The sequence below is a fragment of the Panthera leo genome, chromosome C2, assembly GCF_018350215.1.
Source record: "Panthera leo isolate Ple1 chromosome C2, P.leo_Ple1_pat1.1, whole genome shotgun sequence".
Taxonomy (NCBI): Eukaryota; Metazoa; Chordata; class Mammalia; order Carnivora; family Felidae; genus Panthera; species Panthera leo.
Window position 1 is genome coordinate 87,055,896 of NC_056687.1, and position 16,577 is coordinate 87,072,472.

A 16,577-nucleotide genomic window follows, 5' to 3' on the forward strand; every position below is an offset into this window, starting at 1 on the left:
AGTCAGTCCAGGCATGTCAACAAGATGACCATCATGGGCAACTGGGGCTCAGTCCAGTTGGGGAACTCCAGGAGATAGGCCCACTCAAGGGGTAAGGGTCCAGGGTATTTATCCATCCACTCCACAGCCACTGGTTGAGGGTTTGAGGGCTGTTCCAGGAGGATAGGAAGGAACATTAACTCCGTGGCATTTCTTTTTAATTTTTTTAATTTTTTTTAATGTTCATTTTTGAGAGAGACAGAGACAGAGCATGAGCAGGGGAGGGGCAGAGAGACAGGGAGACACAGAATCCAAAGCAGGCTCTAGGTTCTGAGCTGTCAGCACAGAGCCTGACATGGGGCTCATACCCACAAACCACAAGATCATGACCTGAGCCGAAGTCGGATGCTTAACAATCTGAGCCACCCAGGCGCCCAACTCTGTGGCATTTCTAACTGACACATGGCCAGGCCTACCTAGCCTCAAGCAGCCAGAGAAAGCCCTCAAGCAAAGAGTTGCAGGTACCTGCCACTGGAAACCTAGGGGTGGGATGGGCTCAGGGGTATGGGCTCGACATGTTCAGAATCCACAAAGGTAAAGATATTTTTGGAAAGAATTTTGAGCTTATTTTTAATCAAAGGCATCTGGTAAAAATATGTGTAACTGCTAATTCAGAGAAAAGGTAGAAAAGTAAATATTCCTTTGCCCAGTTTTAAGGGGTAAAGTTCCATTTCACTAGCTGATGCTCACCTTGGAGGAATCCTGACTCCATTGTCCAACTGGGTAAGGTTATTGGCATATTTGGATACTGGCAATTCATTTTCCCATGTGTCTGGGTCCTGCTTTCTATATGGAGATTTTGAGCTGAGAACTGCATCACAAGCAATTGTTACCTGTAAGACAAACCCAGGTATCATATGTAAAAACAGTTTGAGAGAACATCAACTTCTAGAAAACAAATTTAAAACTTTATTAATAAATACAGGCTAATCCAAGAAAATTCAAACAACAGTTGCCATAAAAGCAAGATCCTAGTTAGCTAATTCCAGCACTTTCTCCATGAATCTAGCTAGGTTTAATCCCTAACCTGGCGTGTGCAATATTATTGATAATGACACAAGATAGCAAGAAACCAAATCCAGTTTGTAAACCCAAGCACAGGAGTCAGATTTAACGGTTTCTTAGCAAGCTGAGTGAAAAGTATATGGCAAACAATTTACAAGAGTGACATTAGCTACAGGAATGCCTAGGATTTACCCAACTGGTGTGTTTTCCTCCTAACAAATATACACCCAGATATCCAATATCCTCAACTCATCACACAATGGCATGTGGTCAAGGGCATTTGAATGGAATGCAAGCAGCACGGCTCCATTTCTTAATCTGGTGCAAATGTGACCCTGGATGGGGACAGGCCTAGGTGTCTCTGTGCCAGATCAGTCGACATCATGAGCAAATCTGTGATGTCCAGCTTGGCACCAACTGACCACAGGGGAAGGGGATGCAAATTCTCTGCTTTCTCCCAAACCGTTATGATCCTGGACATATGCCTTATCACCACATTTGCCATTTACTTAATGCTATAAAAACTATCTCTAGCTGTCTTTAAAAACATATTCTGGTGGGAATGTAAAATGGTACAGCCACTTTGGCAAACAGTTTGGCAGCTCCTCAAATGGTTGAATATACCTAGGCATCAGATGGTTAAACAGAGTTACCATATAACCTAGCATTCAACTCCTAGGTATGTATTCTAGATAAATGAAAATATGTACCCATACAAAGACTATTGTACACATATGTCACAGAAGTATTATTTATAACATCCAAAAAGCAGAAACAACCCAAATGCCTGTTAATGATAAGTGGATAAATAAAATATCATATGTCTACACAACGGAAATTCAACAATGAAAAAGAATGAAGTCCTGATACATGCTACAACATGAGTGAATCTTGAAAATATATGTAAGGTTTAAAAAAGGCCAGCCACAAAGAACTATGTACATCGTATGATTCCATTTATATGAAACGTCCAGAACAGGCAGTTCCACAGAGACAGAAAGTAGATTAGTAATTGCCAGAGGCTGGGACGGATGACAGGTTGAGGGGTGATGGCTGCGGGCTAATGAAAATATTCTACAATGAGATAGTGGCGATGAATGCCCAACTCTGAATATAATAAAAGCCACTGAATGGTTTTAATGGTTTTTTTTTCAATTTAGGTTTGTATTCTACATCACTAAGATCCCACACAATTAGCTGAACTTCATGCAGAGTATTTTCCCCTGGGTGGCCCTAGAATTCATTAAGAGGCAAGGAAGGAAGTTCCCTCAGCTGCCATCCACCCCCACCCAAACCATGAGCAATTCCTATCACTCCTACGTGCAAACTCTATTTGGAACCTTCCTCTTCTCAACTTCAACCACACTCATCTTGTCCCAGTCACTAAGACAGCTCACCCAGACGGCTACACAGCAGCCTCCTTGCAGTTTCCTTTCTCCTACTCCTGCCCCTCTTCTGCATAGCAGCCAGAGCGGTCTGCTGTGAACATCAAATCCTATCCTTCTGTGGCATAAAACTGCAAGGTACTAACTAGTGATGACACAGTCAGGAATAAGGAAGAGGTCTCTGCCTTCAAAAAAACTCATACTCCGGGGCGCCTGGGTGACTCAGTTGGTTAAGCGTCCAACTCTTGATTTCGGCTCACAGTTCCTGAGATCGAGTCTCACATCAGGCTCTGTGCTGACAGCATGGAGCCTGCTTGGGATTCTCTCCCTCTCTCTCTGCCCCTCCCTGGCTCATATGGGCTTGCTCTCTCTCTCACTCTCATTCTCTCTCTCTCTCTCAAAATAAATAAACATTTTTTTTAAAAAAAAGCATATACTCCATTACATGTCAGGCATCCATAAATATATCTAAACCTATTAAAGAGATATTCCTGGGGCACCTGGTGGCTGTGTCAGTTAAGCGTCGGACTTTGGCTCAGGTCATGGTCTCACGGTTCGTGAGTTCAAACCCCGCATTGGGCTCTGTGCTGACAGCTCGGAGCCTGGAGCCTGCTTCCGATTCTGTGTCTCCCTCTCTCTCTGCCCCTCCCCCCCTCATGCTCTGTCTCTCTCTGTCTTTCTCTGTCTCTCTCTCTCTCAAAAATAAACATTAAAGAAAAAATTTAAGAGATATTCCCATTCATCTCTCACTACAAACACTTTTATATATACAATTAGTCTTTTCTTTCAATTATCAAAATTCATCTCCCACTTCATTCCAGGAATGACCCTAGAAAACAGGGCTGAGGACACCATAAACCCCCTTCCTGATTCTATGGGTTTGGACTGCCTTAACACTTCTGTGCTGCCTTAGCACTTCTAAGCACACATCCGAATCTTTTTAGTCTGGTCTGTTATTACAATCTCTTTGTTGCTTCAACGACTACCTCAATCCCTTCCCTGTCCTCCTCTGAATCTTCTCCACCCCATTAGATCTTTTTAAAGTGCTCTGGTTTGCAATGCACAATAATGTTGACCAAGATTTGACTATAATATTCTCTCTTTTCTTTGAATACTATTCTTGGTGACATTCAACAAAATTTCCTTAAACTTCTGGGCCACTATAAAATACTGATCTAGTGTTTTCAGAGTATCATCTGAAATCACTTAGTGACCCTTTGTATGGATCACAGCTGAAGATCAGAATCCATTATCTTGTAATTATACTATGAATTATCTGTCTCTGGTTCCCTGGATTTGTTGTCCAGAGTGAAGAGAAAGAACGTGATACTAGTCCTGGCTCCATCCCGGGTCTCCATAGGCTTCAAATTCAGTAGTGTTCTGGAACTGACTCAAACTGGCTTACAAAATTGATTGTTAAATTTTAAGAAATTCTGCAAGATGGTTGTTAAGCACAGCCATTAGTTTTGTAATTAAATTACAAAAACTTACAATTAAGTAAAATACATTTTTAAAAGGTAACAAATATTCAAAACTCTTCACTTCCTGTTCTACTATAACTTCCGATCTTCTGTGTGCTCTTGAGGTTATTTACATCTACGTTACGTGACTAGTGGAAATTCTGTATAATGGTGTGCTACTGCGCGTTCTCTTTTCAACACTGCATTCAGAGACATGTTAGCCTGAAATCAGCCATGGTGGGAATATTTACACCATGGAAATCATCAAACACTACAAAGCAGGGCTTTTCCCCCAGGGAGCTGGTTGCTAAATATTTACAAGCACACCACTGCTTGAGTTCCTGATATCTAAAATGTGGCATTGGATTTCAGGCTGTAAGATCCCTACTGAGCTTCAAATGCTATGTGTCTGTGAACTCTGCATCACTGAGAGGTGGTTTAACTGTCCGGGACCATCCAAGGAGTTCCTATCTTAAACGCAATGTTTTCTGTGCTGAGAAGCTCAAAAGATGAAGCAAGAGTCATCTGGTTGGGTGATTTTGAGCTCAATAATGTTTGTAATTTAAAAGCTTAAAAAGAGAATATCGAACACCGAATATGTAGCAGAAGCATAAAAAGAAAATACAGGAACTAGGTTTAAATAAATCAATAAATAAATACTATTATATAAATAAATCCTATTATTTAGGATTACTATTATTTATCCCATCAGATAAATACAGGTGTTTCCTTCAATCTCTCCACCCCAACTTCCAAATAATCCTCCCTCTCCCCTTTTTTAAAATTCTTTTTAAGTATTTCTTAATTCTAAAAGATTCTGTGTTAAAAATTATAGCATTTATTGCTGGATTCAGATTCCTATGACACTTCAATTTTAACTAAAAGTATTCACACTTCAAATTATATTGTGAATACAGGAATAATTAAAAAACACTTAAAGGCTCTTTCATCAACTTTTTTCACACAGACTTTTCCTTCTTAAGTGAGTGAGATCAAAGTATATTGTGAATATAAGAATAATTAAAAAACACTTAAAGGCTCTTTTATCAACTTTTTTCACACAGACTTTTCCTTCATAAGTGAGCGAGAGAAAAACTGCTTCTCATGACATTTATTCACAATGTGCTTCTTTCTTTCTTTTCCGACAGCAGACATAAGAGTTTTATTAAACAAGGGCAGGCAGTAAGTACTCTCAGTATCATGGAGATACAAGCTTTAGTATATAATTTCAGGTAATGGGACGAGGCAAGACCATTTTGCCCACTCATATTTTATCCTTGGTAACAGCCACATGAGTCAACACAGGGAACTGGAGAAAGGAGAGGTAATTTAATTCTCTGTGCACTGCTAAACACTTTGCACTTAGCACTAAAAAGGATAGGTCACATATAATAATTAAAGGAAAGAACTACAATAGGTAAATACACAACATTTTCATTTCTGTGGTCTTGTACTTAGGGATAAAGTAGGTCAGGGTCAAAAGAGGTTGTATGGTAGAAACCTGGTCCCTAATGACATGGGAACCCCAAGCACAAACACCCTCCCCCTCCTGGCAGAGGCAAGTGAGCAGGTGGCTGTGGACACAGAGTCACACAATGTCCTGAAGATTCCGGGACCTAAACACCTGGCTTTTGTTCTGGAGTGTGAGGAGGGGAAAAAAAAGAACTAGCATACCTAAACTCAACTGACCCTGACCCCACTACTACTGGTGGCCAGGCTCTGACAATTCAGGGTATGCACGGATTGGAAAAGAGGAAAAGAAAGGGAAGAGAACAAAGCAGAGAAGGATGGGGTGGGGGAGACAATACAGGAAAGAACAGGAAACACAGTTGTGTCCTTGTAGGAGGACACTCCACGCCCCTTCACAGCCTCAAACTAAAACAGAACCTGGCTTCCTCACAACTGCTCAGGAAGATGAAAGTCATTCCACAGAAACAAAAACAAAAACAAAAACAAAAACAAAAAACAAGGGAAGGGAAGAGAAAAGAAATCCACCACTAAATCTAAATGTTAAAACCTAGAAAGTAATCTTAGTCCTCATGAGGAACAAAACTTTCAAGGAGTCTCACATTACCACAGAGCTCCTGCAGACTTGTGATTTGTAAACGTTTGGTTATTTTTATAATCGTGTTGCGGTTGTTTTGGCGGAGGAGTCCTTATTTCTCCCCCAAACAAAATCTCACACGGAGGGCTAACATGCAGAAGATAGAAAAATATAGCCACTCCTCTCATGAGAAGACACCCCTCTCCAGCAGCCCCTGCATATCTCAGGGGCACAGTGTGAAAATCTAAGCAACAGACTGTGAACTACAAGCAGCAAGAAGCCAGCTCGCCTGGCGGAGGCCAGCCCACCTTGGTGGGGAGACAGGGGACCAGCTCACGGAGCAGGAGGGGGGAGCCCGGCCACCTGGGGGGAGGCCAACCCAATGTTTGTACAGCACCGGGAGTAACGCGCAGCAAAGGGTATCTGGCCCAACACTACTGAGACCTCACCCTGCAAGACCCTTTCACAGAGAAGAAGCAGTATGCTCATGATCGTGCTCATTCTCCTCTTCTCTCATTCAACCCTCCTTCCCCACCTCCACATGCACACACACCGCACACGCACACACACCTGACACAGAGAGTCACGCGCATCTAGCTAGCAGCCGTGCACACTCACTGACCAGGGCTGGTAACTCCTCAATATTTGGTAGTGCTATTTCATAGTGGTCTGGGAATATAACAAGTTTGGCTTCATCTTCATATTCATAATCGTCGCTATTTAAATCGTCATCAGTATCTAGATCTGAGGAGAAAACAAAAACAAAGAACAAGAAGTGAAGAGAAAACATTCTACACCAAGGCAACACTCACTGGGAAAGCCAGAAATCCACAGCAATGACAAACAAAGGTCATGACATTTACGATTCCCTCCTCTGACAACCATCCATCTGCCCCAAACCAGGAGTAAATGTAGGTCTACCATCTTTCCTAAGTTATGAATACTTACTAATAAGTGACAGATGTATAAAGGCTGAGTCCGATCATACAGCTTTACAATTAAAATAGATACACGTGCTAGATATTCAATTCTTAAAGATTTTTAAAGGAATAAATTGTTAACTATGATTTGCCGGGTACCAGGCTCCTGATTGCGTAAGAATGGGTTGGAATGTCTTTCGTAACACTGTAAGATGGAAGAAAGCACAGGATTTCAGAAGTGATAAGCCAAGGTTCGATCCCAGCTCCAAAATTTAATGTAACTTTGAGCAAGTCACAAACTCTCTAAACCTTAGTTTCCTCACGTGTAGAATGGAGATAACAGCTCTTACCTCACACAGTTTACACAAGGGTATGTAAGAAATTGTAGACAAGAGATCAGGCACATAACGGGTAGTCAATGAATGAGGGCTATTTTTTAAAAATAAAATGTCAACCTCCCTCTCTCTGTCTCCATCTCTCTCTCTGTCCCCTTCCCCCTCTAGGAGTTATTAAAATACTGCATTGTAAGCCAGAGGGGAAAACTCCATAATATAACTAGTCCTGTTGTCCTCAGGCTGTGCAGAATTTTCAGTAAGAAAAGTGAGCTCCTCTAGCCTGTTATTTATCAAGTCATCACCTATCTGCTTGGCTAATCTCTGCTAAAGGTTAGGTGAAGGCTCAAGGAAATGTCTTGTCACAGTATTTCCTTGGACATTTCAGCCTTACATTCACATGGATGCCAGGATCCCAGATCATGTTTGTATATTTAGATGTTTGGAACTATGGTGACAAAGAGCGATTGAGCCATATTCCACTCACACCACACATAAACAGGTACACAAACATGGGTCTATAGATAGGAAGAAGTTATTTTCCCAGACGAAGCAGCTGCCTGAGAACCAAAGGATCTAGGTTCTGTTATTACCTTCTTGTTTGCCTCCAATCACAAACTTAGTATCTTTTTGTATACAGCGCTGCTCCTGAATTCTCAAAAGGAAGGCAGTGTTAAGTGGAAAATGAGATACAGGGAAATACAGTCTCAATAATTTTTAATAAAAGGTCCAAATACTAAGAATCAGAAATATCAAAATAAAGAAATAACCAACATTATTTGATAGCTGTAAGTGTTCAAGTTGACAAAAAGCAATGTCAAAGATGATTCTAAGAATTTAAGAAGTCACTAAAGGCATTATTTGCTAGACAGAATGATGCCCAATTCATGAATCATTTAATAAAAGCAAGTAGATCTTCAAATTTTTTTTAAAGTCACCAAAGGCATTTATTTAAAGGAAATGATTCACAGACATTCTACATGTAATAAAAATTCAGATGCCCCAATATCTATAATTTTAAAAATTAGAACCTAAATGTTCAATGAGAATGGTGTTGAACCCAACAGAATATTATTTAAATATTTATTTAGACTATGTAGAAACATGGAAATATTTATCCTATGGCAATGTTAAAAATACAAAATTCATCTTCACGGTAATGACAACTTTGTAAAAGTTATGCCCACAGACAAGCAACAGAAGGAAACCTGAACAAATGAAAACAGTGGGTGTGTGGGCTTTTTTCTATTCTTTAATCTTTACATCTTTTATGACAATTTTAAGGAACCAAAGTACAACCCTTTTGTTTTTGTGTACATATTGGGCTCATATAACATATTATCTAAGCGCCTTTTGTCCACAGAAAACACACTCATTTAATGCTAAGTCAAATCTTACCTGGCCGAACACAATGATAAACTAAGTCCAAAAAAAATCCTGCTCTGTCATTTACTAACTATGTAATCCTGGGCAAATTCTTTCCAAGTTCATTTTCCTCAGGAGCAAGCTATGAATAATGTTATGTACCCCCAAAAGATTGTTGAAAAGATTAAACAAGATAAGGTTCTAAGGTATCTAATATAGGATCTGGCAGGTATTAGGGGCTCCACAGATAGCAGCCGCCATAATCACCATCAACACCTTCTCTACATTCCTGACAACCAACATAATCAAAAGTGCCTCCCCTTCCCTTTGGTTACCCAGCTGCAAAGCAATCCTGAAATAAGTTTCAGAAAGACCATGACATCACGTGGGGATCCTTCTATGAAATCTCAGTATGGAGAAGATATGAACTTCAAATGCTTCCAGACTGTAAGCTGTCACAGCAGGAAACGAGTCTTATTCACTTTACATACCCCCAGCCCCTGCCCAGTACCCAGCACATACCACACACTCAGTAAATGTCTGTGAAAGGAGACTCCAGGAAGTTAAAGACCCCAATATGCTACGGACAACAGCTAAGCAAGAGCATCAGAAGGGTAGTTGTGGGTTCGGGGTTTATTTAATTGGTAACTGATATGTGTTTAACAATAAGCAAAACTGCTGTTGTACAAAAAGCAGAACTTTACTGGGCTTTTTTTTTTCTTTTTCTAAGTAGGCTTCACACCCAATGCAGAGCCTAAACTCATGACCCTGAGAGAGCAAGACTTGAGCTGAGATCGAGTCAGACACTTAACTGACTGAGCCACCCAGGTAACCCCCTTTGTTGAGCTTTTTTACACTTAGTTTAGAGTTGCTTTTATTTTTTTTTAATGTTTATTTATTTATTGAGAGAAACAGAGTATGAGTCGGGAAGGGTCAGAGAGAGAAGGAGACACAGAATCTAAAGCAGGCTCCAGGCTCTGAGCTGTCAGCACAGAGCCCGACACAGGGCTTGAACTTACAGACTGTGAGACCGTGACCTGAGACTGAGCCACCCAGGTGCCCCTGTTTTTATTTTTAATTCAATGGGATGGAAGGGGACATGATCTTTCCCAAACATTTTTATCCAAATGAGAGAAAAGTCAGCAGAAGTAACTTACACTCTGATTTTAAGGGACGAATCTATGGTTTCTCCTAAATATATATGACCCCACAGTCCTAAGTATAAATCTACAATTTCCAAATTTCTCTAATTAGAGTCTTACCACTCCCCAAAATATCTAGTTGAGGAACCTACAGAGAAATTATACCCTAAGGACCAGTAGGACTAGGACCCCCACCAAACCTCTCCCAGCAGGTACTTTCCACTATGGCTATTAACTGGCAATACCTGGATGGTCTCTTTTTCTAAATCTAAAAACAAACAAACAAATAAATAAATAAAATTAGTCTTTATTTTATTTATTTTTTGAGAGAGAGAGAGCAAGAGAGAGAGAGCATGAGCACGTAAGTAGAGGAGGGATAAAAAGAGAAGGAGAGAGAGAATCCCAAGCAGCCTCCACACTCAGCACAGAGCCCAACGCAGGGCTCAGTCTCACAAACCTCGAGACCATGACTTAAGGCTGAAATCAATGCTTAACTGACTGAACCACCCAGGCGCCCCTTAAAAATTTTTTTTTAATATCTTTTCCCAATTCTACTTCAATGACCCTCTCAGATCCCTGGAAGAAGTGGCTGGGACCACAGCCATTTCCAAGAAGTGACTTGCCTAAGCTGGGAAGAAGCACCATGGAAGAAAAGATCCCTGTATCAGACCAGGGCTCTGACGCCCAGCTCAGAGTTCTCCCAGCCTGACCAGATTAACTAGTTTGTACCCCACAGGTGAGCAGTTTGGCTGCTCTAGTGCTGTGAGGTCTGCACTAGGTGGGGGAAATCTCCTTGAACACAGACCCTGTTCTGGGACCTACTTCAGAAGGAAATGGCAAAATGGAGTTCACTAGAACCTTCTGGCCGTTACAGGTACAGATGACTTTTCTGAACAGGCCCACTCCTAGAACTTTTTACAAGCGCTCTGTTTTCAACCTACTTCTCATCAAGTATGAATGCTAGGGCTAAAACCAAAAAGGTGGAAATTCAAGTTCTCTGAGGTTTAGTGACGGTTCTTCAATGTCCCAGACTTCAGACACAAAAGAACTTGACTCATTTACTCCTACTTGTGAAAGTGGTGGAAAGGAGGGGAACTCAATAAAAATGTGAATATTTAACACTATTTATGACATACCAAAGATATGCATTAAATGTACTAGCAAGTATTTACACATTTATACACATTTGTAGCTTGACTGTAAAAAAGTATGTAAGATGAGGCCAGAACCACATCATGAGTCCTGGGGTATTCTTTGAAGATCCTGGACCCCCTTATATTCCCCCCTTCTCTCCTTCCATCTCATAAAACAGTAAGTTTTGAATCAGCTTAGCCCAAAAATTCACAATCTCTCATACTGTTGTAAGTTATCTTTTAAAAGACAATCTAATAGTATCCCTCTCTAGCTTAAAAACATTAACACAGAGCTACCCACTTTCTCAGTACACAGCAGCGTAAAGCATCCCAATGATTTTTGCACAGCAGCCCTAAGCCAAAAGAAATGCCTAAGGGCTCTGTTTATTTAGTAGTTAGGTCCAAACAACTTAATAAATATTTATGTTCTAATGATTTAGTAACCATTTGAAAAAATAAACATAAATTGAAAGAAATGTTTTATTTCACTCTTAACCACAATCCCTTATGTGTGCACCTGTTGGGCACTGCACAACTTCTTGAGTCAGATGTTAACACTGCCTCCCTCATTTTCTGTTCCACATTTATCTTCACATGGTACCTCCCTTTTACCATAGAAACCACCGAAAAATCAGCTTTACCAAGAGGTGAAGTCACTGAAAGGACTATAGGATACTCAAATAGTAAAACTACAGCAAGTTAATAGGTCATGCAATGTTGTGCTCGCTTCAGCAGCACATATACTAAAATAGGTCATGCAATGTTCAAGTACCACTGTCGTTTCCTTGAAGAGTTAAAAATACCTTGTGGTGCACCTGTGAACTCACTGTAGCACCCTAGGGTGCCTCAGAGTACAATTTGGAAACTAAGTGTTGATGGTTCCCAACTGCCTATAGGAAAAAATTCTAAAAGCATGATATATGTCTATACTATTGCTGGGAAAAATATAAAAGATATATAAAAATGTGCAAACAGAAAATACTGTTTGTCTCTGGGGAGAGTAACCAAGTAACCACGAGACAGAGAAGCAAGAATAACTTACTTTTCATTATACAGCCCCTCATAACTTTTCAATTTTAAGCTGTGTCCAAAAAACATTGTTCTAAAAATGTTTTTTAAACCCTAAATATAAAAAGTAAAAATTTAAGTGATTCAAAAATTAATAATTGTCACTGTTGATTTAAAAAATAAAAAAATACACCAGCTAAAGCTAGAGCTGAGGCAAGGATCTTTAACTGTGACTTCGCCTGAATGGACATCAAGGTAATCGGGAAGACTGACTTGAATGTTGAAGGGCAAGATGGTGCTCAGGAGACCTAGATAAGCCATTCAGCACCAGCTAATGGCCTCAGTTTCCCTTATAAAATCTGGAGTCATAAATGAATGATTATAATGTCACCATTAGGCCAGTGGAAAAGGAATTGGTCATCAAGTCATGAAGCGACTGGGGTACAAGAAGCTTTGATGAGAACGCGTGAGTCAGCTGCATCTATTTTATGAGGGGAAGAGGAGCATCAGGATGACATTTCAATAGCAATGGAAAAGTGCTTTCCAGTCACAGAAACAAAGAGACTATATAAGAGAGTTCTGCGTTCTCTTCCTCTCCAAGAAGAGACAACCCAACATCCCTTTTAGGTAAGGAGTCTGTGGCAGAGGCTACCAGCTGCCTCCCAGTAGTCACTCTCCCCTGCGTCTTTAGTAACAGACTTTACTCAATGACGCCAGCTAATAAATTTTACGTACTCTCCAGTCTCCTGTACAACACATGGTACAGCCACGTGACCAAGTTCTGACCAGAGAGGTGTAAACAGAATGTTGCTTAGGGATCTGTGAGAAGGCTGACAAAAGTAACGACCATGAAGAGACCATGAAGTTAGACTCACAGGCCAGGATGGAGGGTGAAGCAGAAATATGGGAAGGGTCTAGATCCTGATGAACATGAGGGCATCCCATTAGCCTAGACTTGATACTTCCCTACATCCTCTACATGAGAGAGAAATATACATCTACTTTATTTAAAGTCACCAATATTTTAAGTTTTCTGTTCCATACACCAGATCTAAGCCTAATGTGGTCCTTCACTGAAATTAATGCACAGGCCACATCAACTTGAAAACAGCTGTGATCAGTGTAACAAGAGAAAAGTCACTGCTATTGGGGAACATGAAGCATCATATCAAGGGAGCTATAAAGGTGGGCTTGCAAAACCAAATTCTTACTCAGATGAAGTAACTAACTTCATTTGTGAAGCATCTGGGTAACAAACAATAGAGAGAAACAGGGCCTAGGCAAGCCCCAAAGTACCAATGACGTTCGAATTAAAAAATTTTTTTAAACCCGGTACAGTCCAAATAGAATATCTTTGCTGGACTGTGAGTTTAAGGGATATTCTGTGGTTTCCTAAGATATGGAATATTGAGTGAACACAGACCACAGTCTATAGAAATGGATTGACTGGAATGAAATGGTAGGTTAGCATTCCCCAATGAAAGAGGTCCACACACTATAATGCACAAAACCTCAGTGCTTACTTTTGGCTTAATTCTTAAAATAGCTAAGGGGCACCTCGGTGGCTCAGTTGGTTGAGCATCCAACTTCAGCCTAGGTCATGCCCTCGTTCCCGATTTCAAGCCCCACATCGAGCTCTGTGCTGACAGCTCAGAGCCTAGAGCCTGTTTCAGATTCTGTCTCTCTCTCTCTCTCTCTCTCTCTCTCTCTGCCCCTCCCCCACTCACTCTCATTCTCCCTCCCTTTCCTCTCTCTCTCTCAAAAATAAATAAAACATTAAAAAATGTTAAATTTAAAATAGCTACTTTACCATACCCTCTACCACCAAAATGATCACTAGAGAAATCAAACTGCAAGGTCTTTCAGGCAAAAGACACAAAGGCTAAAGGGCAGGAAGTCAGCTAACATCTTCATTCAATCAAGAAAATAATGAAAAATAACAACAGTAATCAAAAATGTTTAATTATTTCCACCTCTAAGAATGCCACGCTGATATCATTTAATTCAGAAGTTACATTATCTCTGCAAGCCAATTTGACAATAAATTTCATATGAAAAAAAAGTTACATTATCTCTACTAGTAGAAGGGGGCCTGCGGCTAATAACCAAAGCATCAGAATGCATACAATCATTTCAGCTTTGAGGCCCATTCTGAGCTGGTTTGGGGTTAGCTGGTTGATTTGGGCTGTGGTCCAAAGACCATAGAGAGGTGGGAAAGATTGGTCAGTCTGGAAAAGCCAACAACAGATAAGCCTCATAAAGTAAACCACTACTGAAAATCAGGACAGAAGACTGCAAGCATGAGCTCAGTGTAGAGTAACAGAGAATCAAGGCAGGAAGGACACTCAGCTCCACGACTGTTTCCAATGGATTTCCTTTCCAAATAATTAATGTGTCTTTTCATTACAACAGTAGCACATGTTTGTTATAGAAAAACTTTAAATACAGATAAGCAAAAAGAAGAAAATAAAAATCACCTCAATCCCACCACTGGAAAAGAGCTACTATTAACAATCTGGAATATATTTTGCCAGATTTTTCTGGACTCTCAATTATATACGTATACGTGTATGTATATACCCACACATTCATGTACACACACATACATATATGTACACACATGCATACACCCATACACACATATACACACACGCGCATATATTGTATAGATTTTTTTTACCAAAATGAAATCATAACATGCAAACAATTTTTAAATTTCTTTCAAACAATAATCCTAGGCATTTAGGGATATAAACTTGCTTGTTCAAAAATGATCAAACCACTTTTTCTCCTGGCAAAAACATATCAGAAGCTTAACGTGAAAAATTATCATGATTATAGGATATAGAAATTAATGCTCATTAGCATGAATAAAACTGGCTCTTCTAAATGAGGGAAAAGAAAATCACTGCTAGGCACATACCACAGTAATCATTGTGGCAGGCAAGATCCCATGACAGATGATAAAATTAGTGCACAAAACTGGGGCGCCTGGGTGGTTCAGTCGGTTGAGCATCCGACTTCGGCTCAGGTCATGATCTCGCGGTTCATGAGTTCGAGCCCCGCGTCGGACTCTGTGCTGACAGCTCTGAGCCTGGAGCCTGCTTCAGATTCTGTGTCCCCCTCTCTCTCCGCCCCACCCCTGCTTGTGCTCTGTCTTTCTCTGTCTTTCAAAAATGAATAAACATAAAAAAAATTTTTTTTAATTAGCGTGCAAAACTTTGAAGAGAAACAAGATATCAGCATAGTCTCAAAGTATTACTCCCAAGGTATTTATTAATTACACTGAATCTTCACAGTGGAGAAACCCAGCAGACACACCACCTTAAAAACGGATCAAGGTTAACAGCACCGATATAAAGACACCTCAGCATCACATGCCCCCAATATCATGCACTGAGGAGGGCACATCACCTCTGTGGTGTTCTTGCCAAAAATGCAACACTTCAGACTTATAAGGAAACAGACAAAACCAAATTGAGGACCATTCTACAAAAATAACTGGCCAATACTCTTCAAAAGTGTCACAATTATTAAAGACAAAAAAAAAAAAAAAGACTGGGGAGCTATCAAAGATTAGACAGGACTAAGGAAACATGACAACTAAATACAACATGGGATCCCAGGAAGAAAAAGAAAGAAAGAAAGAAAGAAAGAAAGAAAGAAAGAAAGAAAGAAAGAAAGAGAAGAAAGACAGGAAAGAAAGACAAGAAAGAAAGAAAGAAAGAAAGAAAGAAAGAAAGAAAGAAAGAAAGAAAGAAAGAAAGAAGAAAGAAAACACTAATGGGAAAAAATGGTGAAATCTGAATAAAGTCTATAGTTAGGCTAATATTAAAAAAAGAAAAAATGTCTCTACTTTCAGAGCAGTGAAAAAAGAGAGCAGAAGCAGAATCACAATTAGTCTCCAGTCACTGTAAGTATAATTGCTTCAAAACACTAAACCCAACTAAGAGTACTAGAAGCATCTTTCACCACTATGTAAACACAAAGTGGAGGCAGATCATCCCAAGTTAAATTGGTACCTCTTATCCTTAAACTGAGGAAAAATAAATAACCTATTATTCCAAATCAGACATGCACATGCACATACATACACACACAGAAAATCTGGACACACTATGGATTACTATTTACATTACCTAAAAAAATCTTGGAATTCCTCCTTTTTGGTAAAGCTCCACCAGATGCCCCTCTTACCTTCTGAAAAGAAAATAAGAGATTGTTAAAATGCAACATGCAGAAGAGAGGACAGGGGGAGTTGGGGAGGGAAAGGGTTCTCAGTTGTTAACAAAAGGCGAGAGGAAATACTCAACCTGACCAGAGATTCCAGGATAAACCAGAACTTGACCCAAGTCAATGGAGGTAGGTGAAGGGCAATGCTATTGTTCCACCTGATTATTTTCATCAAATTATCAAGACCACTTCTGGAAAGGGACGTAGAACCAGGGATCAAGGTGAACTAGAAATTTCAACTTCAAATTGGCACATGCTCCCAAAAGGCTAGAGTCCATGCCCAATGATGGAACTATTCTGGAGAGATGGTGGTAGATCCCAGAGGGAAGGCTCTTGTTCCCCTGCTACCCACTGGGTCCCTGTGCTTGGTCCTGGGTATGCACAAAAATTACTGTTGAAAGAGCTAATAAATACTGATTAGCTGTCACTGATATTCTGGTCATATTAAATCTCAATCTAACCTCCCTAAACATTTTGGAGCACCAACTAATGGTTAGTTGCCATGTTAAGC

General features: G+C 40.1%; 1 protein-coding gene across 1 annotated transcript in view; it reads right to left on the minus strand.

Annotated features, from left to right (window-relative positions):
* USP13 (ubiquitin specific peptidase 13) overlaps positions 1-16,577 on the minus strand; it is a 117,827-nt gene that overhangs the window by 67,158 nt on the left and 34,092 nt on the right. Inside the window, exons 3-5 of the mRNA XM_042954765.1 lie at positions 15,973-16,033; positions 6,556-6,677; positions 730-872 (exon numbers count right to left, since the gene is read on the minus strand). Coding sequence (XP_042810699.1) covers positions 730-872; positions 6,556-6,677; positions 15,973-16,033 — 326 coding nt within the window. The remainder of the gene's footprint in view (positions 1-729; positions 873-6,555; positions 6,678-15,972; positions 16,034-16,577) is intronic.